The sequence below is a fragment of the Pseudopodoces humilis genome, chromosome 1, assembly GCF_049639895.1.
Source record: "Pseudopodoces humilis isolate 2021_Gansu_Grassland_sample_001 chromosome 1, ASM4963989v1, whole genome shotgun sequence".
Lineage (NCBI taxonomy): Eukaryota > Metazoa > Chordata > Aves > Passeriformes > Paridae > Pseudopodoces > Pseudopodoces humilis.
Window position 1 is genome coordinate 136,214,107 of NC_142200.1, and position 26,396 is coordinate 136,240,502.

The window sequence follows — 26,396 nt, forward strand, 5'->3', positions numbered from 1 at the left end:
TAAATTGTAGAAGATGTCTGACATATCTTAACTGGTGGTCTTTAGATGGATGCAATGCTAAAAGACACACAAAATTAGGTATGAGTGTTTTATCAAACCAGTAATGCAAAATTAAACGTAAGTTTCCACAGATTAGTTTTTATTAAATTATCTTCAGATAGATGAGCTCTGCTATGAAATACAGACACTAGAAGGAGTAATTGTGTATTTAAGTGTAGCTGAATTGCTAAACAAGTGTGTTGGTAAAATCTGCTGAAGCATCAGCCATATTTTGCTTTTTCTGTTGCCAGAGCCAATCTGCGAATGTTTGCTATGCAACCAGCTGCTGCCTCCTGCAGAGCGTCATCTGTAGAGCCTACCATGGCCAGTAGGAGCTAGCAAAAACACAGAGGAGAAAAAAACAAATCAGAGTGCTTCTGTGTCAATAACATTCAAATCATATCTAGAACAACTGCATGAATTAACCCACATATCTGATAAATAAAATACTTACAATCATATTAACAACACCACATGTATCTACTACGTGTATACTTTTGTATGCATATATCTATTAACATCCACATAAAAGTGAGATGCATTATATTTTATCATATTTTTACCTGAATTGATATTTTCATGTCTTATTTTCTAGTTATTGCACTATGTCTGTCTATTGATTGTGACTTGCATTTTTGTTATTGTAAGGAGAAATTGCACATGCTTTATGTGAGTCATGTGAGTCGTAATTTTCCCTCCAGTGTTACCAGTATAATTGTACATGCTCAATATTTTTGATAAAGAAAGCCATGTTTTGTTTTTTTTTTGTCTTTATAATGAAAAACTGGATTCATGTGATGGACCCTTGTGTCCCATTGACTGCAGTAGGTTTCTTTAATGTCACAGCAAACTACTCATGTTAAGTAGCCTGAGGGATATAGATCTGGGCATATCAGTCTTAAATTTTTACATGTAAAAGTGAAAAACAAAAGCTCAAGAAAGGCATAAACTTTTTGGAGTTGATTCAGCTTTTCGGTCATGTGTAGTAGATCCTTTACTCTGGAAGTCATTCAAATTTTTCAGTGGAAATTCCCTGGGAGTAAGGTACTGTTCAACATGAGTAGGACACAAGACAGACCTTGGTGATAAAACATTTTTACATATCAGAAAACCATTAATAATGGGTTTGGATCTCACTTCAGTGTGTTGCAAGTCAGTGATGCAACTGCAAATGCAATATAGCTGGAAAGGAGAAGACTCTTGCTTAGCTTAAATCAGCTCCACACAACCCCCAGACTTCTGAAAATTTGCCAGGCTTAATGTGCGTTCAGGTATTTTGAAGCTCAGACAGCTCTAATTAAAACCTGTATTTTCAGTCTGCAATACTTAGGAATCTGTATTCACCCAAACAATGTTGAGTTAAACCACAGAGAAATCTGTTATCACTCAACTCTGGTGCATATTTTTCATACAGCTAAAATATTACACAAAATTATGAACTGCTAAATATAAAAGCATAAATTGAATGCAGACATCAAATTCATATGCTACCTTTTCCTAACCTTCCAGCAGTCGTGAGGCATGGGCCACAGCTGCACACATATGGCATTTACTTGGAGAGATCAAAGCATTTTGTACTTGAGGAAGTATTTGTGTTAGCCAAATGTACAAAACAAGCATCTTTCCAGTCACCTTTCACCCTTTGACCCCTATATGCAACATGGAAGACTGCCTGTTATAGGCTTGAATTATGTCAGAAACAGTATTATGTCAATTAAGCATTAATGATAATTTTTTCTAGCAATCCCTCTGAAAATTTCCATTACTGTAATCAGATATTTAGGTCCAAGTAGCTAGGTAGAACTCTTAAAATATGAACCCTTTTGAAAGTAAAGGCCAGAGTTAAAATGACATGAGAAGAAATGATATGAGAAAGGTTTATGTTTCTATACTTTATTTGTGTGCAAAACCTGGGCCAGGGGCAGCTACCAGAGAAGTCAGTGGAAGGTTCACCACTGACTTTAAATGGACGTAAGACCAAGGAGACAACAGGTCTACCTGTAATGATAAAGGAGCTCTACAAAGCACTAAGACCAGAATGCAAGCTTCTCAAATGCTTAACTTCTATTTTTTTCTTCAGAAATACTGATGGATGTAGATATTTTTTCTTTGCCGTTCCTCAAGAGATGGTCTCTCATCAGCTTAAATTACCAAGTGATTCTTTGGGTGCCTCACAACTTTCTTGTGCAACACTAACAGAAGAAACCTGCTATAGATCCTTCATATCCCTGACTCAAACCCAAAAATATGTAGGCACATGCCATTCATATGGTGGTTTTATGAAAGCTCTAGTTTTAAATTTGGGGGCAAGAAAACCATATGCCTTATGTGACTATTCATTGCATCTTCACAAGATCTAATGCAAGGCTATTTCCGTGTAGTGTGTGGAACTCTACCATCCATAATAATTTCAGATAAGACTTGTATCTATGTGCAAAAGCAGGTGTTCATCAAAAATAATGTTTTGGAGATACATTATCTAGTTGGAACATAGGAAAAAACAAAAATTGACCTTTGCCTTTATTATGACTACGTGTTAGGTAGCACTCATTTCAAGGTTAATTATCTTATTTTAGCTATCACTTCTTTCTAGGCTCAAAAGACACAGGAGAATGGGTGTTTTTCTGTCACTTTCCACAGACAATTCAATATTAAGCCATAACAATAGCTATAGGGGGCAGTCCGTGCTCTTTACTGCAGGTGCATTTTGGAAAATCAGGCTGAGGCATCAAAGAACAGAATCCTGCATGAAACTGGTACAAAGGACCCAAATAGATGCCTAAAGAACAAATGGTACATATGCAACCAATGCAAACACCAATTTTTACAAAGGTATCAAATACTGATTTTTTTCCTTCTGTGCTCAGGAGATCACAGATCAGTGTCTCTAATTTGCTGCTCTTCTAAATCACTTGCCAGTGGTAACATCTGCAAGAACTGCCACGTCATACAAAATCCAGTGCTACACTGTATCTCAGGATTTTCACAGTGAGACTTCAAAGGACTATTCTTGGAAACATTGCCCAATACAGTAGCTTCCTCTAAGGACTGTGGATATACAGCAACATTTGTCAGTTAACCTACTCCTTTTGTACTAACAAAAAGACAGCTGAAGAGAAGATTATCAAAAATGCAAAATATTTCAATAGAAGCAGGTAATTCTGTATTTAGGAATCCAACTTTGAAGATTTTGATATAAATCCTGCCTTTAATGAAATAAAAATTTATTCTTTTTTTAATAAACCAAGAGATTTATAATTCTTTCACCTCCTGATGATCACTCCTTGACACTTTCATGGGTTCAGTTCCATTTACTGGCAATCTGGGTCATTCAATTCAGGTATGGAAATGCATTCATAGATAGTATATACAAACTACCCCCACATATTTGGTATATTTGACAAGTCCAAGAAATTGTTTTCCTTTTTCTTTTATTCCAATGTACTAGTGTAATATGACATGCCATTTTTCTTGATATAATACCCTTGAACTTCATGTATCCCTTCCCTTTACTGTTTAGGTATTGTTTTCTGACACATGTAAATGCTAACAGATGTGAGAAGCAGTAAAAAAAGCATGTGGTATAAATGCTTCTTTCTGGCACATAAAAGGCACTTTCCATAGACAGAGAAAGCATTTGCAGCACCATGTAGCCTTCATTTTCTGTTGGCAGGTATCTATATTCTAAGGCTAGAGTCCAATATTTTTGCACAGTTTGCACATCATACCAGTAAATAAGCACAAATACAAGCTGTTTGGAGAATGTACAGGGCATATGCAACATTTCTGGATTCCAAAAGCAATGCACAGCCAAATCATTTAAATATTCAGAACAATTAAGATTTTGCTATTACTACCCCAGAATAGTGATACTATATTATGACAACACAATCACAGAATAATTCAGAACGGAGATGCTCTCAGGAGGTCTCTAGCCTAGTGTCATGCTCAAAGCAGAGTCAGATAAAAGGTTTGGCCAGGTTGCCCAGAGTTTTTAAGTCTGATCTTGAAAAACTTCAAGAACAGAGATGGCACGTCTTTGGCAACCTATTGCAATGTTTGATGGTGGACAAAAAGGTTTTCCCTGTGCTCAGTTATTCTTGATTTAGTTTATGCTCATTGTTTCTCATCCTCTTGCCATGCATTGCTGTACAAAGCCTAGCTCCAACTTTTTGAGGACTGAACTCCCTGTCAGAACTGCAAGGTTGCTATTGAGTCCACTTAAAGCTCTCTCTTCTCCAGGCTGAAAAAGCCCAGTTTCCTTAGTTTCTTCTCACAGAGAAGTGCTTCAGGTTCTGACTATCCTGGTGGTCCTCTGCTGAACCTATTACGGTTTATCCGTATCTTCCCTACACCAAAGGCCAAAGCTGGGTGCAGAATTCTCGGAGTGATCTCATGAGTACTAAAGGGAACAATCACTTCCCTCAACCTACTGGCTGTGCTCCTTCTGTAAGTCCAGAGTTGTGACTTTTTTGCTGTCAGGACACATTGCTGGCTAATGTTCTGCTTGTTGCCTACAAAATCTCCATACCATTTTCAGTAAAACTGCTCCTCAGCATGTTGGTCTCTAGCCTGTATTACTGCAAATAGTCTAGATGTCTTTCTAGATTTTTTCACTTCTACAAAAGAAGTAGTCCAAAGAGATTTAAAAGCAGAAAAAGCAGAGGTAAGTCTTGTACCAACAAACCCTAAATCTGAAAAAAATCTCAGATGGTCTCCATGTACTGGTTACAATAACTTAGAATTACTCACTTTCCTTCAGCCACAGTCACTGCAGCTTCCAGACTCAGAGGAGGGAAGCAGGAAGCATAGGGTGTCATGTTTTCAGGAAGTATAGAGGTTTGCATGGAATAATCTTTAAATAAAAGGTTAGTCATGTGATGTATCCACAACAAGATTTCTAAAACAATGGAAAGCATAGAACAAGGCTGTTGGGAAGAGGCTCCCCTGCTCATATAAAACAGATAAAAGATCAGCCTATTCAATACCCCAGAGTCCTGTGAACATGAAGGAAAATGATTAATAAAGAATAACTATATTAAAAAATACTCAATGCCCTTTTTGTCCTGGCTTCTTTAGGTTTTCTGCCCTGTAAAACAAATCTTATTTAAATTTTTATAATCAGAAGGAAATATGGACAAAGTCCTTCAACAAGATTCATATCTACACTGGGAAGCCAGTCAGAGTTCACACAGAGCTTAAAATTCCTGGAACTAAAGACACAGCCTTCAGTACAACATCTTGTAGATTGACATAGCATTTCCAGTTGGTGGTAGGACTTTTTTCTTTTTTTTTTAATTTAGATTTAGTATCTGGCTTCTTTTATATGCAACATTTCCTGAAGGATGCTAAATTTCTAGCACTGTGATTTTCTAATTGCGTAACACTTCTTTTTCAAAAAAAGACATTTTCACATGTTTTTTATAAATCTAACCTAAAAGAAAAAAAAAAATACTTTAAATAAAAGCATATGGCAGAAGCTTATCCAAGAAAGTATCAGTCTAGATCCAGCCAGCATTTTCTAACTTTCAACACCATAGTGCACACTGGAAAATATTAAAGCACCTAGTTTGAGTGTTACGTTACACATATTCTGATGAAAATACTTCTCATAAAATTAAATTATAAATAATAAAACATACTTCACAATCAAAGCTTAATGAAGGTTAAGCTAAATTGCTCTTTCTAAACTAAAATTCAGGCCAATTTCCTGATTTTCCTTTTCACCTGAACAAAAAGATGACAACATGTACCATACGCAGACTCTTTAAGAAGAAGATGGTCATGTAAGTTCTGGGATGTTTTATTTGTTTGTTTTGCTTTTCTCAGGTGGCACAAAGGAAACAGATTCCAAACTAAAGTCCCATGCACCTGGGAACACTGAGCTAGCAGCTGTACAAAATCCAGTACCAAGAAATTCCAGTGAAGGCAAAAAATGGGCAGGGGTAACACTCACTGTGCTGATTCCCCCTTGCACAGGATCTCTCCTCCCTGGGACTAAAGTCAGAGCAACTCCTGGTGCAGCCTACTTCCCTCATTGTGAACATAAAGAGGTGAAACTGAAGCTGACTAGGGTGGGGGAAATTCTGGGAAGATTACACCTGGCTTATTTTCCTTTCTTGTCCTATTTCTGTCTTTTCTCTCTTCCATGAAAAACATCTCCATTCTGGCAGTCATGGGAAAAGGGCAACTTCTTGGAATCACTCAAGAATGGCTGTGGGGTATCAGAAGGTCCAATGGATGCAGCTCGGGCTAAGATACACCTGAACATGGTGGCAGGCAGCAGGCTGGCCAGGAACTCTCATCTTTCCAACCTTCCCTCAGAAAGGGTACAGGAGCTGGAAAACCTGTGCACTTGCTGCAAAGAGGTGCAGGACTTCAAGTTAGGATGAGAACAAACTTGCCTGCAGTTTTTTGTGCACTTAAACCATCTCACCTATCTCAGGACTTAAGACGGGTGATTTGTCCTTGGCAAGTAATTTTTCTTATGTGACCACCTGGGACAAAATGACTGTTGGCAAAATGAATCCCACAAAATGCCAGGAAATGGGGGAAAAGAAGAACAGAGCTTGATAGTCTCAGTGAAGTATTCTGAACATACGATTACTGGTACTTTACCATGAGATGTTTATTGTTTTGTTAGAATAAAAGTTTCAGTGAGCTACAACTGATTTTACACCATGATAGATTTGAAGTTTAAAATCCTTCTGGTAGAACTTCATTTTTCCATTTTTCCCACCTGCTGTCTGTCAATTCTTGTCTATTTTGTTTAGTCCCTTCCTTTGTTACAACTAAACTGAAAGGTATCTGGGACAAGGACCATATTCCTTCAACATCTGAATGGGAACAGCACTCCTGAAAAGAAATGTCTTGACCACACAATAATAACATACAAAATAAGAATATATTTGTCATACTCTCCAATAATGCTAAATGTTGCATTGCTTTACTTTGGAGACATACATACAACCTATATGCCTAAAGGGAATTATGGTACACACACACATACTTGCAAATGTTTATATAGCTACAAAATATGAATAGACTCTACAGCTCTCTCTTCACCTCATCTGTTTTACTGTCTTTTTGTTATATAGTTATTTAGAGAAGGATGCCCTCCTTCTCTCCAAAGACACAATAAATGGGCAGAGAACTGTGAATATCAGTGACAAGGAGAAAATCAACATAATGTCAAACGGTGAAATGTAGAATAGTTTAGAAGCTGCAAATTTGCAGACTACTTTAAAATACTCTAAGTTTAAAGGTTTTCCCATCTCAATTTTTTCCACCTCAATTTACTGCTTATAGGATTTCAGAGGAATATTGACAACTATTTCAGGTGTAAATCTAACTACCAATAAAAATATCATGCAAAGGTGAAGCAGTTAAATAAAACTACTAATCAAAATAATTTCTAATCTTTGTTTAAAAGCTACAATTATATGGAACTAATTGGAGATGTTAAAGGAAGACAGCTTGAATCTACATTCAGTTGTAAGATGTTTGGTACAATATTAAGAAAATTCAATCATCATGAACATTCCAATGTACAGAAATTCTTACGGGATATGAAATTCATCCCATAAAAAACAATAGGCAGATCTGATAATCCAAAAGTGATGAAGCTCAGGGTCTCACAGCATATTTTTATTTGAAACACTTTCTGTATTTTATTTTTATTTCATTGTAGTTTTCAAAAGAAGATTAACATAAAAAAGGCTTTTGGTGGCATAGAGAGAATAAAGAATTTTTTATAATTTCAATAGAGCGACATTTCAAAATTTTATTTTTCATTTCAATGGAAATTTATTTTGTTAATATTAAATTATAAGACTGATTACTTATTATATGGAATGGACATTCAAAACTGTGAAATTATGTCATGGATGTCCCTTTCCTTTCACAATTTACTTTGGCTCAGTAATATGTTGGGGACTATCCTTCCTTTACATCATTGCAAGCCTGATCAACCTTTCTTTTTTTGTATTTCCTGCTCCTTTTCCATACTTACCTGCTTTTTTGCTCTTTGCTTTCCTTTTCATTTTGCAGAAGCACAACTTTTACCTTTCCTTTCCTTCTCAAACATTATTGAGGAAGTAGTATAGGAAATTAAGAAAGAATCGCTAATTCAGTTTTGTTTCAATTTTTTTAACATTACTATGGATACAAATACTATAACTTTGTCTATTTCTAGCAATCATATGAAGATTATATGAAAGTTAATCAGGAACAGTTGCAAATAAACTGTCATCAGCAAGTCAGAGGAAAAAAATAAGGTTTAAGCTGTCCATTAACTCTGAAGGGCTCTGCCTGATTTCTCAGTATATGTATTTTTTTTCCTTTGGTTTATCTGATACTCCTGAAATGTACTCTAACTATTCTGTCTTTGAAGACAACACTGAACTGCAGTAAAGGGACACTACAGTTTCCAGACTATTGACAAATTTTGCAATGTTTCTCTCAAGTGCATCTTATCCTGAGAATAGGGATCTGAGAACACAATCTGACTGTACCAGTATTTTAAAAGCATGTTAGATCTACTGGTATGCGTGAACTGACTTCAAACTCTCTTCTGCATTCAATTGCAGGTACTGATTTTGATCTCTAAAGTTAATATAGCTTTAGGTCCAATGCTCTAAAGGTCAGTCTCCCTACATACGATCATTTTAATCAAAACCAGCAAGGTTCTTTTGCTAGTAAACCTTATATATCAAAGCCTAGGGATAAAAGCAGGAGGTTCTCCCTGTGAATTTGTACAATAGCATTTATTTGAAATAAGTAGCCAGTGTATTTTAAAGCTGTTTTTGGTGGCATACAAGAAGACTGTTCTATAGTCTTGTGTTTTAAGATGTGGGGGTGGCAACAGTGCATACATTTACATAAACTGGAAGATGAGTGGTATACATATAATATATAAACATATAATCTGATTTCAGACTAGTAAATGTACTAGAAAATGTTCAGTTAGAACCCAGGGTAAATAAATGTATAGATGGTATGAACACAGATCAGCTCTATTCATACAAATATGAAACTGAATGTAATGGAGCAAGAAAAGATGTAGGGCTTTTTGTGGACAAGGGTATACGTATAGTCCACATGTTCATTCATATTAGTAAATCTAAATGTATGATATCAGAAAATTAAATGTACAATACCATTTATTTCTCAAGATTCTCAAACTGCTTTTTTGCTATTAGAGAAAACCAAATTATTTTATACTAAGTAGTAAACTTCCTATAATAAATGCAAATTTCTTCATGAACAGTTGGGTCAACTGTCATAAAATACATTTACAAGTTCTAGAAATTTGTGCAATTTTAAAAAGTCTGAGTTGTGGAAGAACATTACCATGTACACTTATTGTGACAGATAAATGCTTTGGTTTCTTGGTGATTGAAACAAAGAGAGTTGCTTGAATTACCACTCCAATTAGGCCATATTCAACTGAAGTATTTGTGTTTTGCATACAGTTCTTTAGAGGGAGTTAGATATTTTTTCAAAAATAAGGAAAACATCTCTCCAAAGCCACTCAAGGACTCTGGCCACAAAGTGCTTGAATGGCTGCTGGTTTTGGAAGCTTTGTGAGATCAGAGACTTTTAAAAATACTGTGTTGCATGCAAACAAGCAATCAATAATACCTGTATGACTTTTCTATGTCAGAAATACTCAACACCTTGATCTGCTTCCTTCCCTCTCTAAAGATATAACTATGAAGTAGGGAATGAAAAATTAATTCATAAAGGTTAAATTTAAAACTTTTCTCTGATTAGAAAAAAAGCCTGTTCCCCAATTGTTTTTATTAACTTCTCAGCTTCAATTCCAAGCTTCAGGTTTTGGAAATGTTTTTGGCTTATTCATTTGCTCGAGCTTTTTTAGTTCCAGAAAAAGAAAGTTATAGTTGTGCTTGGGCAAGTGGAGGTTGTACCACATGCATAAAAGCTCTGCTAAAGCTGGTTAAAGCATGCGGGGGAAGATGTGAAAATTAATTTACTAAAACCATGCAACTCTGTGCTTTAACACAGGAAAAAAAAGTCATGTGAACCTTCTACCTGAATTTTACTGCAAAAGGTAAAAAGAATCATGATTTAAACCTTGTGTGGTGGTTACTTTGTCCCTTGGGTAGGATGAAATGATTGGTGCTAACCAGCTACCCAAGACATTATTTCACAACACTAGTGCAAGCACAAGAACATTACTGACCAAATTGGGCATTCTTGGGTGAGTATGTTTGAGGCATTCTGCCACCTAATAAAAACAGTATGTGGAGGATGATTTAAAAGAAAGTACTACTCCCACATGGGGAATGTACTCTCTACTTCATCAGCTCTCCACTCAAACAGGCTAGTTTTTCATTTAAACAGTGCATCATGGGCTTGATTCATGATGACAATTAAGGAATTTAACATCCTTCTCCTAAAAGAAGTATCTTTATGCAGAATATTGTAAATTTTGTGAAAGAGGGGTTTCTCAAAATACCATTCCCTCATATGCATTTCTGATGCCGAAGAATTACACAGACTATCAGTTTCTCCCCCCACACTCCAGGATGTCAACAAAAATTCAGGGATAAATAACACCTACATGTAACTGCAAATTTTATGAGGATTCTTGGATTATGAGAGCAAGAGCAGAAAGATTAACAGAAACAGCCTGAGCAATCAGAAGCAAAGTCAGGGTTTCATGGTGTCCCTAACTCTATCTTACATTGCAAATTTTTCTGTCCAAATTGTTTGCAAGGACTTTATTGCCTCACTCAAACATCTGGACATCTTTTCAGTTCTAACCAATACTTACTGGCAGTCTCTCTGTATCTGCTGCATGTGCAGTGTGCAAAACTGTTCAGTGCAGTAAATCCATGAAAGGGGAAAGCTGTGCACTGAGCTGTGATGTATTTGCACAGGAGATTTGACCTCTATGGTTCTGCACCTCTATGGAACTGCAGTTTGCAATTTTCTCTGTCGGCACTTATCATGGAGAACTGTATTTTCAGCAGTCTGCATCCTCACCATTTACCACCCTTCCCACTTTCATTTATGAAATACTAAATGACAAGATCCTTGGACTCCAAAACTTCATCCTAATTTCTGCACTTTGATTCCTGAGTTTTAAACAGTTATTTATCCTCTCCAGGACTCTGCCTTCTCTTCTTTAACAGTTTTTGGTGAAAAGCACTGCTCAATGCTTTCTTAAAATCCAAGCATGGTCAATTCCACCTTTCCAAACAGCAACAGGATTATTGCACACCAATAGAGTAATGAACTTATGGAAAGACAAAATGCTTTGAGAATCAAAATACTAATAAAATATTCTCTATACCGTGAATGTTCTGCAAATGCAGTGCCAAAGTATGACCGACCTTTTTTCGATACATATATCCTTATCCTATAATGCCTATGGAGTCCAGCAATTATGTCTCTCTGGAATTCTGAGAAGGAGATAACCCAGTCTAATTAATGTTCTATTTCACAGATACAATATAAGAGATACAAAGAGCAAATAAACCTGGATTCATCCCACATGCCTGTGGTCAGGGTTGATAATAGACCAGAACTGGTGAAGGACAGGACCTTTCAGAGGGGCAATTTTGATTTCAGGTGTTCCAAAGACCTTCTTGATATTTTAAACTTTTCTCTATTTCCACAGAGCCCTAATTATGTATCTTATCCTAGTATTTGGGACTGTCATACCCATACAGCAGTATGGAAGCACCTTTATGAGTCACTGCTTTCTCAGTCCTATGTCATGGAAAAGTTTTTTTATTTTTATCTATACCTTCAACACAAATTCAATGAGTACACTAGAATCAGCCTAAAGGCACCTTCTCTCTAGCTTTACCACCCTTAATCCAAAGGTAACGTGTAATTTGCAATTTTTGGTAATTAAAAAGTGTTACTAGCTAATATTCTCTCACTTTAACATTACATTTTTTTTCTTCAAAGCTTCCAGAGATCAAGAATTATCATAAACCATGGCAAGAAATTTTGCACTGACTAGCAGCTGATAAATACAGCCACAAATTACCTTTGGAAATAAAAGCAAAATTAATTAAAATAAAATTTTCAATAAAATTAAATCAAATGAACTCTCACTCATAGTTGAGAAGATACATTTTAGCTTTCACATGCAATTGATTGTAAAATGAGCATAACTGCATCAGCAATTCATACCCTGTCCCTGCCCACACTCAAGTCAGGACAGAATTCTCATCAGGCTTGTGCTGCCTGGCAGCCTTGTCTTTAGATTTAATGCCAAAGAACAGAACACTGACCAGGAACATTAACACTAGAGCCCATCCCATAATCCACACAACGCAAATGGGCTTTTCCTTAGCATCTTTACCTTGAAAGTGATGTCAGTAAGTTGTGCCCTACCACTTGAAGGATACCAGAGAGCGCTCTTTGCAACGGCAACATAAGAGAGATTACAATGAGTAAGTAGGGCTGGAAGCCAAACTGAACTGAGTGATTGATTCTACAGGAAGAACTTTGTTCTTGGTATTTCTTATGTTCAGATTCTTTGAATAGCTCCTTACATACAAGGAAACAATTTTTGATCAGCTAAATGTCAAAAATAATTACCTGGAATTCTGTACTTACACATAAAACACAGTGTCTCTTAATTAAGAAAACTAATTTTATATCTGACAGTTCAGCTAAGATACTATTGCATAAACATAAAAATATTTTAATGTTCTTCTTTCTTATTATTGCCAAATTAGAAAGAAATGATTCACACAGTCACAAGGATAAGACTGGTGCAGGGAGCTAAACAATTGCAAGAAGCTGCTCTGTGTATTTCTGTGGTTTGGAAATAGTGCCAAGTCAGAAGGAAAAGACATTCTCTGCATTTTCTAAAGCAAGATAAATACAGAAAAGAAATATAGATGAAAGATGGAACTGCTATCTGTGGATTCTGCCAGATTCTTTGGCTTTTTGGCACACCTATTGAAGCTGGCAGACTTAGCCAGTAGCAATCTTTTCCATTAAAAGGAGCAGTATATATTCTGATTTAACATACTTTGTTTGTGCATTTTTTAGCTTCAAAAATGTCTATTTAAATTTTTTTTAATGATTCCTTCTGCACAGTTGGCTGCAATTGCCCTTATTTGAAATGGCTCATTTATCACTAAAAGAGCTGCAGGGCACAGCTACTGTTAAACAGCTCCAACAAACGTACAGCTTAGTGGGACAAGCTTCTTTTTATAAGACTAAAAGATGTTTAAAATGTGCCAAGAGGAGCTTTATGCCAGCCTCTAGGTTTGTTATCCAAATGTTACAAAATTAGAGATCTCCTGAAGCACAGAGTTTGGGCAAAAATAAGCTGATCTCCCTTAGGCTGCTGTTTTTTCCCATCCACAATCAGCCAGATTTTAACAGAACACTTGCTACATATCATAAACTTCAGTAATGTGAAATTTTGAAAAAAGTAATCTAAAGTCTGAGGCTTAATCTATACTAAAGCCAAACTTCATTACCTTTGTCAATGGTGAAAAGCAAAATGTTTTACATAAAAGTACTCTTACTTTATGAATGGTGACATTTTGCTTATTATGAAGGTGGAACAGCTACTGGCTCCTGCTTCCTGGAGCTGAAACTGTAAGCAAAATGTTTAACGTAACCTGGCAGTTGCTAACACAATGGAAACTGGTGTAACACTGTAAATTTGCATTAATCCTTCTGAAATGGAATAAAATATGCTAGTATGTGACTTAGTTTATGGAATCTCTTATATCCAAAATGTAAGTGCGATGTGATCAATACATTTGTGGGTGAAGGGATTTGGCCTATTTTCTGTAGACAACAGACATGCAGAATTTTTGGAATCTAGTGCCCTCTTTCTTGATGTCCAAGAACTGTAACAACTGTTATAAAAAGCAACAGGCATCAGCTTGGAGTATGTGCCAGACACGCCGTATCTCCAGCCTGAACTGTGGAGCCTGAACAGAGCAAACCGTTACAGTTACACTTACAAAGGGGGTTTTTCTAAACTTAAAATTACAACAAAAATATGTAAATTGAAAATAAATACTATTATACCCGAATAGTACTATTGCATAGATATTACATGAAATATTTTTCATTAATTTATGAAGATATATTAAACCCTGCTTTATTATGTAAAACTCCATATTGTGTATTTAATGTTCTCACCAAAGGCCCCTACAAGAGAACAATCAAACCTGTTGCCAAATACCCCTAAACAAGTGGGTGCCAGAGCTTTTGCATTTAATTTTCTATGCTCCAGATAAATATAGTTATGTGATAAAAGGTTGGGTTTAGAATGTTTTCAATAGAAATTACTAGTAATTGTCTTCCATGTTTTCTAATTCCATCTATTTATTTCACAAAGATGGTCTTATGAAAGTCTTTGCACATAAAATGGTTAGCCAAATCTTCTTGTAAGGATTTATGACTTTAGCAAACAATGACCAGTTTTCTGGAAGCTCTACACAATAAATTACAGAAGTTGTATTTTTTAACACAGTCATTATAAAAAAACCTTCCAAATATGTAATCTACATTTCACAATAACTTTCAGAACTTGTGGTTAAACAAGATGGTTTTATATCCTGGAATATTACAAGGGAATAGAAGAGCTTAACCTTTCTGCTGCTAAGAACTGAGCTCAAAAACCATGAATGCCTCCTATTAACTGCACCCAAGATTCAGAAGATACATTATAGCTGTTATGGCTTCTTTGCCAAATAAACCAAAACCAACCAACCAACAAGCCCAACCTAGGTGCCCACCTTCTCCCTACCTCCCCTCCCATGCATCCCTTGTACCCTGATGAAAAGACTAATTTAAAAAAATATTAAAAGGCATGATTATACAAATCAAATCCCATTCTTAGGGAATGAGGGTCTTCTTTGCCCACTTTATTGTACCAAGCAGTTAAAATTTATTTTCAGCATTCCTGGTGACATTCTTATAATCTACTACAACTGATATTCCAGAAGGCATCCATTAGTATTTTGTAATATAAGAAAACAGAGCACTTCCATGGGCAAATAATAGCATAAACCAGACCACAGAGTAAGGCTAAAGATCAGTTCTATGCTTGGGTAGGTTGGATAGACACTTGTAATAATAAAAAATATCAGAACATGAATAAAAACTCTGATCATCTGCAATTCATGTTTGTAGTTTAATCATTAGGTTAATGGTTCCTCTAGCCCAAAAATAATTAGTTCTCTATGTACAATGGAACAAGAATAGGAGAAAATTGACTTTTTCATAGTGCAGCATAGAAAAATATCTTTAAATTAATTTGGAAAATAAAAGCTGCTCAGAACAATGCAAAGCTCAAGAGAGACTAATTTACTTTGACTTCATGTAGCCTTCAGCACAGGCACACACATGCAAAAACCTGCCAGCAGCACCAGTTATGGTTCCCATATGGTGCGAGTGCCTCAAAGTCTGGGTGACTGGCTACTCTCCAGTGGTTCTAGATTTTTACAAAAAGCTTGCAGTCAGTTTTTAACTATAAAATAAAAAATATTTACATTTTACTTAAGATGATTGAATTGCAGCTGTGAATTAGCAGTAAAAAAAAATGTATTGCTTAAACTATCAAATATGAATATTTTACATTCTTTCTAGCACTCCAGTCCTATCTGTTTGTTCACCTCCACTTCATTGTGTGTTGCATTTAAATTGAAAGTTTTTCTGGAGTCATCTTCTTCTCATGCAGGTACACATCATTCCCTAGCAAAGTAAATCTCTTATCTGTGATCAATGCCTTTAAGCTTCATCACAGTACACAGAAAAAATGCATAAATAGAAAAATTATCAACTTTACTATTAGATAATTAGTTCAGAATTCAAGCAGAAATTTCAAGTCAAAACATCAAGGGATCCTTGTATGAGATACTGGAAATCACCTCAGTGGGAAGTTCTCCTTAAATGTTTTAGGATATTTATGTACCATCTGACTGGGTACCTGCAGAAGTATAATTTCATTGGCAGGCAAAAACAGGCATTTTTTAGCTTTACCCTTTACAGTGAAAGGCACTGGTCTTCTTCTCACAGACCTTAATACACTTGAGTCTCTATAATTCAAAAGTATTTACCACTTTCTCAGCCAGTAAAATCCTTTAGTTTTCTAATGAATCTTATCTCTGCCAGAGCTGCAATCCCCTACTGCGGAAAGGAATTATTTTTTTAAAGGCATTACAAGACGAGTAACTGTGTTGGTCTCTGAATATTTTCCTCTCTAAAACAATAAAATGCTTGAACACATTTTGTGGTTGCTTTTGAACTGTGAATTATTGATACAAAAATGAGAGCTAAGTCATCTAATGTTTATAAAGTGTTCTGACAAGAAATGAAAATCTGATTTAATCACCTGAAAAAAAAAAATCAGCTTATTTCACAAGATTTAAATTTCTACTCCTTTGCATGAAGGCCAACATTATACCATGCAAAGGTTTAACCTGGGGATCTGTTTCCAAAAAGACATGAAAATCACAGTAGAAAACTGGCCAAATATGAACTTTGAGTGCAATACTGTGGTCAAACAGAATAATGAAAATCTCTGATGTTCAAATAGAGTTTACACAGAAACAAGGAAGTTATTTTACCTGATTTAAGTATTCATACAGATATTACTGGAATACTGAATTCTGTTCTGAAGTATGTTGCAATTCAGTCCAAAAATAAAAAAATTCAGAGCTGACACACAAATATAATTAAAGAATTAAAAATATAGAAATCCCATCAGCGATTACACTTGTCTACCTAATTAAAAATATGACAATCAGGCAAGCAATTAAATTTTCTCAATATGAATGTATATGAGAACAGAAGTTATGTAGGGCTTGTCAGTTTACCAAGCAAAAGTAACTGCATAAGATAAAGCTAGACAAACCTTAGGCTACAAATAAGGTGAAAATGTTTTTATGGGGAAGGTATTTAACTACTGGAACAAGTTATGATGTCTCTGGTGGATTTTCCATCGCTGGAATTTTTTAAGTAAAGAGTCAGTGTTTTTCTAAAAGATATACTCTATTCCAAACAGAAAAAAATGAAGCAATGTCTCTGGTTTGCATGAGTAAACCAGTCAGACTCGGTCATTAAAATGATCCTTCCAGTATTATAACGTATGGACCTACAACTATGCAACTTGAGATTAGTGTCCAGTTTACCAGACTGTAATCTTATTTGGGCTTTTTAAATATTGGCATATTACCTCTCTTCCAGCCCTGCAACTTCCCCTGTACCACAAGTTTGTTGAAAATCAACATCCAGGAGGATATTAATTTAAATTCAGCTGTCTGAAAGCTAGCTGTTTAGTCTGAGCTAGTCACCTAGGTCCTTACTACATTCAGTGGAGAAAATTAGGCACTTTCATGAGTCTATTCCTTGCAGATATCTTGGGCATCTATTTTCAGCTAGAATGAGTCTGCAGGTGTCTCTCTCTTTCCATTGCCTACAGAAGGTGTCTTAGTTTAGACTACTTTAAACTCCATACCTAAAAGTGGCCAAAGTTAGATGAAAGGAATCCATCCTTAATACTCCAAAGATCTCTTTCAAAATCCTTGGATTCAAGTTAGTTAGATCCACTAATTCAAAACATCTGGCATTATTAGATCATACTCAAAATGTGCTTCAGTTATGGCTGGGCAGATTGAGTTTCATCACCATCATAGCATATAAATTCAACTCATCTGTATTCTAGGAAAAGAAAAATTAATATTTTTAATAGGTCTTTCTTATTGCACTATTATTCAGAATTCTGTCATTCCTACCTAATAATGAAATGGACTGTTTTGTCATTTTTAAAAGTTCTCAACTGCCTTGGATGGGATTCACCCCATTAAACATAGATACCTCCAGCACAGATGTGCAGATCTGACCTTTGAACCTGCACTGTCATTAAAGCCAAAGAAGACCAGAAAATATTGCCAGTAGAAATCAAGATACCTTATCTTTGCATAAACGTCCAAATTAAAAGAGGTGAAACAGTAAAAAACTATTCTCCTTCCTTGGCTATTATAAGAATTGGAATGACTATTTCAGTTTGGCATGTGCACAGTGTAAACATTTAAAGTTAAGATGAATTACTAATTTGATTAATTTTTATTCTTCCACAGCCTGACTTTAGCTGCTTATTTTCTCTTGTTCTTACTTTTTTCATTACTTTAATAATCTCCTCAGAGACTCTTCAGAGTCTCATTAGCCTCATAATAAAAGACTGGCCTCAACTTTGTAGGTGATGAGGCCATTCAAACTTCCTAGGCCTTCTTTACACAGAAATCATCATCATCATCATCAACATCAACATCATCATCCACAAAAACAAATCCTTTCTATCACTTACAAAATCAGAAATTAACTTCTGCAACAGCAGAAATTAACTTCCATAAGAGATTATTTTATCTTCCTTCATTTGCAAAGGAAGAATGACCAGGAATAATCAGCTACATATTTTTCACTTGTATATACTTTGAATTTCTTAATCTCTGAAGCCTTTTAGAAGGTATATTATGAGCGGTTTCATAAGTGCCTGATCTATCACACCACCATCCTCACTAACTCACTTCAGACACAATCCAAATCTACAGCTTGCCAATATAACCAAGAAAAAAGTGACTGTTGCACAATGTAGCATTGTATTATCTTGACACAGTCTGTAGGATAATGATTTAAATATTCTTTAGCATCTTCTGATGACTTTACTTCTTCCTTTAAAACATGTTTACACTCATCTTTTCATTACTAAAGTGACTGCATTTCCTCAGTCTCCCATTTCCTCCCTAGTGTTTTTACAATTTGTCTTACAAGGGCATCCCTTATAATAAACCTGTACTCTTTAGCTCATAGTTAGACATCTTTTTCATGAATGAGCTTGATTGTTCTAAGGTTTCAGCAGCAGGTAAATATAAGCGGACATCTTTGTTCCTCTGCAATATCTTTAAGGGAAATGTTCTAATGTTTCCATGAAGAATGTAGTAATGTCTTGGTGCTGCTTTCAGTTGCCTGTGAATTTTCCTATTTCTCTTCTCTACAATGGTGACAGACTCCAAGTATAAAGAATGCTGCCTGATATTCCTGCTTATCTCAGCTGTAAAGGGCCAAACCCTCACTGGATTTCTCTTCTCCCTTGCTTTCTGGATGCAATCTTGGATTCAAATTGATACCTGTTCCTTACTCTTAATGTCTATCAATTTCTACGTCTGTCTAGTGCTCCACATGTCATTACTGGATCTTTGAGAATGCAAATCTATTTTCCAGCACAGCCATGAATTTTTACTTGAGAAAGAGGAAATACGTTCTGGTGTTTGGTAGTAGAAAGCATTTATTCATCTGTCACAGGTCATAACCATTGTTCCATTCCTGGTCATACGAACATTGATTGTGGAACTGAACATAAAAGAAAAACTTCATAAAACTGCTTTTCTAAACTTCCTCCAAAATCCCCATTTGTCTCCTCAGAATTTCACAAGGCAGCTGACATACACCAGTGACTTCCCAAGATTTTTATCATACAGACTCACTTGAGAAAATTGAATGTATTTTGGGTGCAGTTACAAATAGGTGAAAACTTCCAACACTGGTTCTCTCACAACTGTTGCTTTGTGATTCATAAATAATATTTGAAATGGTAGCAAAATATGAAATACAACAAACTGATTGAAATTATTTTCTGTTTATAATTTTATTACTGGTTTCCTGGACAAAATCATGTGTACACACATTGAATAGGGAATGGTCAGAAAGTCTAATGCTTTGAGAAAGTCTCGGACCAACTGTTAAAGCACTCAGCAACTGTGTCATTCACACAGGCTAAATGTTTCCCTGAAGCATCACACATTCTTTGTATGTGAACACAGCACATGAACATGTGCTGAAGAACACCTGCGTTGTAGTCACAACTACAGAGGCTGTGACATTAATCCAACTGTTCATGATCACTGAAACACCAGGTATCTGGTAAAACATGAAAAAAATATCAAACAAATCCAAACAAGTTTCTTAGAAAAAATATGATTGGTCCTGGAATAACCTATATATAACAACCTCTATAGAAATACGAAGTATGTTTTCAGTCAACTACTCACTGGAAAGACTAGAAGAATGAAAACAGCCAGGCATTCTGTCATTACTGCGAAGCACTGAGCAGAGTGCTGCAAATATTGTCTTGCCTGTGCTAGGCAGACCAACTCAGTAGGCCAGGCGAGACTCAGCCCTGTTCTGACTCTTGTGACTGCACTATTAAATCTCCACCCACTCTCCCTGCCATCTGGGAATGCCTCTCCAAGCTTTCTGAAACTTCAGTAATTGGTTCTTGATGGCAATTCCAACAGTGCCAGCAAGGAAGTCAAGCTCTTAAGTGTTGGTGGATTGGTCAACTGTGTCCTGAGCTGTCATGGTGCATGTGCTGATTTGCTTCAGGACTGGCTCAGCTCTAGCAACACAGAACAAAAGCACTTGGACTAGCACATCTGGAAAATCCAGAACACTGTGAATAATAAAAAACATTAAAACCTGTTATATTTTTCTGTACATCCCTATTTATCTGGAAGTACAAATTAATGTTTTTTATTAGTCCAAACACTTTAACTAGGACTGAAAAATAAAGGTGAATCTAGAGTGAGGTGGAATTATTCTAAAAGTCCATCTCAGAATCAGTGTGCTACAACTTATAAAACCTGAAATCTTCATAATAAAATGAAAGAAAACAGATGACAGGAGGTCAGAAAATGGATTGTGCCAGTTGAACAAAGAGAGAAGCAAGATTAAAAAATCAAGTGCTAATGCTGTAGTACACCATATATTCCTCTTTGCTGTATAGCCAATATAATACGACTGTGAAAGGAAGGTGCTACTCTCTGGTGTTGAAAGGGTAGCTTAGATTTGAGCAAGTTCAAGTACTGGCCCTTAAACTGAATATTTTAGTATTTTTGACCAGTGGATGCTTTAAGCCAACTACAGATAAATGCATGATAATTCAGGACCATTACCTGTGCCAGAACCGAAACAGCTCACAATGAACTACACTATCATAAAGCCAGGCAGAAAATCAACAGTAGTAATAACATTGCATTATAAGTCAACTCTTACTGTAAATACATTTACCTGAAGATCAAGTAAAATGAAATGTCTGCATATAGTGAATCTTTCAGGGAATTTATGAAAATTGAGAACTCCTACTATCTCCATCTCTAAAGCCATAATGCTTATCTCTCCTGTGCCAAAGGAACAACTCTTCTGCCTTCAACTAGTGAGGCAAAACTTCGCTAAAAAATCTTTTTGAAAGAAAATTTTGTTCTAGGATAAGATCTTTGCAGAATTTGATTATGCTTAACTCCTAACATAAGAATTTTATAAGTAAAAATAAAATAAAGAATTCACCAAAACAGCTCCAGGTAAACTAAGCCTTTGTATTATTCTAACCCAATTTGTCCCCAAACTCAGTTACATTCAATGTCTAGGTGACTTACTGCCATATTAGGCAATAATCCATTAAGACAACCCAACTTCTTTAGCAAATGTCACTGGAGAACGACAAAATGCTGATGTCATGTCACTACCAGCCTATGTCAGAGTGAAGTACTCTAAAGGTGAATGTCCACATCATAGTTCCATTCCCCAAATCCACCTCGTTGTAATCTTTTTGGCTCCAAAATCCTGTTTACTAATTCACTAATTAACCAAACATTTTTAGTATAAAGTTCAGAAAATTTGAGGTACACAGCAGTATTCAAGAACTATTTCAAATTAAAGATCTCTCTTTTTGACCATGCCAAACCTCTTAAACAGTTTGAACCCCAAATAAGAAAAAGCTTCCACCTCACCTTCACCACTCCATTTTCATGCATGATGACACAGTTGTTGGGATCCTCTGACAGTTGATATAAAGCCAGAGCTGTAGCTCTATGAACTAATGGATCCTTTGCCTTCAAGTAACGTGCTAAAGGAGCCACAGCCTTGGTCTCTCCAAAGGCAACTCTATTGCTGCCCCACATGCAACAGTGGGCAATGGCCTCTGCCAAGTGACGTCTTAACTTGTTATTGTTCTAAAGAAAGTAGAAACATAACAAATTAAAGTCAACACACACAACAAAAATTCATCAGAAAGCAGAATTGTATTCCCACACATCTTTAAGGCATCCCAATTTAATTGCAGTACAATTAAAACTGGAGAGAGCTGTAAGGCATAGAGCTATTAAAATCCCTTAATATTCTTTTTATAGCAAGTGCTGTGAATTTTTATATTATTTCAAAGGTACTTTTAGACTGACTGGAAATTAGATAAGATAGCATTAAAATGTAAAATATAGCCCCATCAGTGGGATTTTTCTGCATGTTCAGATTTATTGTTTTCTCAACCCTTTGTGCCTTTTTCAGACAGCAGCTGCACCTCTCAAAAACAATATTCTGCAACAGTAACTATTAAAATGAAGCTCATCTTCCAAACCAATTTTAGTAGCAGACACAGACTGTTTTGATGTCTAATGTATGTCCCATAGAGGAATGATTCTACAGCTCTTCCTTGTAACTGCTGCAAAATCTACTGCTCCTGTCACAACCTTTTAGATGGGCACAATGCAGTCTGATGTAAGAAATTCCAGTGCTTTGTATGACATGTTTAAATGTTACTTACTGTGTTTGCTAGCTTGGACAACAGAGGGACAACTCCATGATCTGTCATAACAGCTAAGTTTTCTTGATCTTTAGCTATATTTGCAATGGCTGCACATACACTTGTTAAAACTTCTTTATCCTTTGATTTTAACAAATTGACTATCAGTTCCAAGCCGCCAACAAATGATCGAACCATTTCCCCAGAATTCTAAATAAGAATCAAAAGAAACGTAGTTTTTAAATATTCAATCAGTATTTATATGAAAATGTTTAAAAAAACAGATTGGTACGACATATTTATTCAAAACTACAGCTATTGCTGTGTTGCCTTCACCAAGAAATATGGCTAATTTGGAACTTGGAGCTCTTTTGATTGACGTATGAGAGTTAGACTGTTTTACATATCAGCACACAGGCAGAAATGCAATGCCTAAATAAAGGTATCTATCATTTTTCATTTTTCATACCGCAGGGTATAAAAGTCTCAAGCTGTCACTTTAGAAGGGTGCAAGTCTCACTTATCAGTTGTATCAGAGTGGCCAGATGGATGCCTTGCACACCTTAGGGCATCTAACACAGCAACAGACACTTTAGGCTCTCAAAGTGTCTCCTGTTTCCTACATTTAGTCTGACAGCTAAGACAAAGGATGACAATATTATTTTCTTGTATCAATGCCCATGAGCACTCAGGAATATTTAAGAGGGAAAGTTACACAAGCCATGACAGCAACTGTGGGAGAACCATGGTGCACCTCAGTGTATGAAAAATCAATGCAAAATATGAATAAAGAACACAAAAACTACCCTGGAAAAATGTCTAAGTTTGCCCATAAAATAAATAGAAAACAGTGTGCCTTGATCTTGAATACAGTGGGCAGATCTAGTCCTTTATTACCATCTTCAAAAAGTTAACATTAAAAAAGCTTTAGAGAAAGACAACAAGAATAATCAGTGGTAGTGAACTGTTCTGTGGAAGGGTAGAAGAAATGACTAACCAACTAGGACACTCAAGGTAATAAAAGAAAATGAAGGAGCAGTGTGATATAGATGTACAGAACCTTGAGCAGAATGGGAAGGGCACACCAGGATCTCTCTTCTAGAAGAACTGGGATCATCAGACAAAATTAGTAGGTGGCATGTTCAGAATCAAAGTTGTTTCAAAACAAAGTACAGTCGAAAAGTTGGAAGTCCTTGGAGCAGGATTGCAGTGGCTCTCAAAAATTTACGTTAGGCAAATTCAAAGAAAAAAAGAAAATCAGAGTTTTTTCAATATGGAAGTATTCTCTCTGATTTAGAAATTTCTGGAGCACAGACCTTTGAAGTGGTGTTAGGTGGCACATGTAAAGGTGGCATTGGACAGCCTGGTGTCAAACTGTTACTATATTGGAACCACAGCCAAGCAGTTAAATGACTGGCAGTAACTTCATAGGATAAATTTCAGCTTGTGCTCCTCAGTAGTGATAAATGTACAGGGATGGAAAGAAAGGTCTGCAAGTGGAACTACTTTTATTCGTTCCTTTCAACAGGTCAATAGGAGAATTTTGAATAAAAACTACTAGACACTCTCCTGAAACCCTCTGAACTTCATATGAGGGCAAACATGGATTGTATGAACTTTCCTAGGGCTAGGGAGGGATGCTGAAGACCAAGCATGGTTTTGATTATATTTATTTCTTTTTGGGGACTGATTTATGAACAGAGTAGGGTCTAACTGAATTGTGTTAGCTTTGCTGAGCAAATCCATCAAATCACGGACTTGGTAAATGAAGATTTCATAAGATGCTGCAGTTTCATCTTTTTTTAGTTCTGGGTCTAGATGTCAAACAGAACTCTTAGCTGTGATGTTTCCTTCTCACAGAAAGTAAAAGCAGTGGGTAGGCCTGCTGGTAATGAAACATTTTTTGCCACAGGCAGAACAAATCTTGAGACTGGAAGGGAGAGGTTAAAGCTAAACCGTGTAAGGGTAAAAAACCACAAGCTACAGCATGTGGAAGAAGGGCAGCATCTAAGAGCAAACTTCATGCAGAAGTCCTAAATACCCCCAAAATGAACATATAACAGAGGTCCTTATAGAAATTAAAATAGAATCTAAATGTAGAAGAAGGACAATACAGGTTTGTGGCTCAGAAAAGCAGTTGAGAAAGAGAAGGAAGGGTGATGCTCTTCCACCCTATTACCATGTGAGCTGCATGTAGAGGCAGGTGGGCTTACAGAGGGTTTCCCATGGATACAGCAACATAAACGTTCGTCTACAATTGCTAGTGTATGCATACCATAATGAAATGCATCTACAGACACTCATCGGAATTAAAACACTGTTTCTCCATATCAGTTTTCATGTTTGTCTTGAAATTTTAAAATTTGACCCAAGGCAATATGTAATGGATTACTGAGAAAGCTTTCTACACTCAAATTTCTTACCTACATATATTCAAGGGCTGGAAGCTAAATTACCAGACATGGGAGGAGAAAAGAAAATGAGATATTTTATATTTACTTCCAATCTTTGAAGGTCATTACAGCATTACCTTGTGTATAAATATTGCCTCAACAGATAAGAAAGCCTTCTGTTCAACAGGTAAATGCTACAGTACAAGATCTAAGATTTGAAAGGGACCTGAAGATTATTTTGTGTTTCTGCATGCATCACAGATCTATGTATTATATTCCTGCTTTTGAAAGACCTTCCATTAAGAGATAAGTTAGCCTTTATCTCATCTTAATGAACCAATACCAACATTTTATATTTTTCTACCTGTACATATTTTCTTTCCAGGTGATTATAACCCTATTTGTTCAATTTCTCTTCTGACAAGCTTATACTTTCCACATTTTGTAATGGAGTACATTCCACTCAAGTCATGGAATAACATAAAAACAATTCAGCAGTAAGAAAAAGAAAAGAGTTTCAATAATCATCTGTGAAACCAAGTAAACACAAGAACTTTCTACCAGTGATGAAAAGCAGAGGAAAACTGCAGAAACCACATGTCAGGGAAGTTTCCCAAATGCGATTGTGGGTGTAGTCTGGTGGTCTGTTCAAGACAAAGAGAAAAGCAAAACAGCAAGAAATTTGAAGAACAATGAGCAGAAAGAAGTACCAAAATGAGACCTCTAAAATACATTATGTTTTGTACAAGATTTCTTTTTTTTTCAGAGAAATTTAAACAACAAACACAATGTTTTTTGTATACTTTAAGCAAAACCACACATTTGTTTTGTAGAATATATTTCTAGGTTTCCTTTTTTAAACAGAAATATGTGTATTATATTTAATTGCCATACTTCAATATTTCAAAAAGAATTTATATGAAGTTGTGCCTGTGATTTCAGAGGCCACGACTGAATTCTTCTGAATCTACGTTCTTTGTATTAATGATCAGATACCGCTCATAGTGTAAAGTAAATTCTGTGATTTTAGTTTTCAAATACTCTCAGTCACTTTCATTTATTTTTAGTAACTTTTTTTATTAACATAACAAAAAAAAATATAACATGTCTTTGAAAATACTTCCTTTCTTTTTGTTTCAATTAGAAAAAATGAAATCTTTAAATTCCACCTTCTAAATTAAATTGAAAAACAACTTACTTTGTCCAACAAGCCAAAGGGTTTGTAATTTCCAGCTACTGGTGCATGTTAAGCTTTCATATTTATCTATAGTATGTTTTTGCCATTTATCTATACTATGTTTATCCATGTGTCCCACTCCCTTACCTATTCTGACAAAATCTTATTTCTTAGTTTCCCAACAAAGCTATTCAGG

At 35.8% G+C, this 26,396-nt stretch overlaps 1 protein-coding gene across 1 annotated transcript in view; it reads right to left on the reverse strand.

Annotated features, from left to right (window-relative positions):
- Positions 1-260: 260 nt before the first annotated feature.
- Positions 261-26,396, reverse strand: part of ODAD2 (outer dynein arm docking complex subunit 2) — a 71,567-nt gene continuing 45,431 nt past the window's right edge. Inside the window, exons 18-20 of the mRNA XM_088061731.1 lie at positions 22,652-22,840; positions 21,843-22,064; positions 261-374 (exon numbers count right to left, since the gene is read on the reverse strand). Coding sequence (XP_087917857.1) covers positions 261-374; positions 21,843-22,064; positions 22,652-22,840 — 525 coding nt within the window. The remainder of the gene's footprint in view (positions 375-21,842; positions 22,065-22,651; positions 22,841-26,396) is intronic.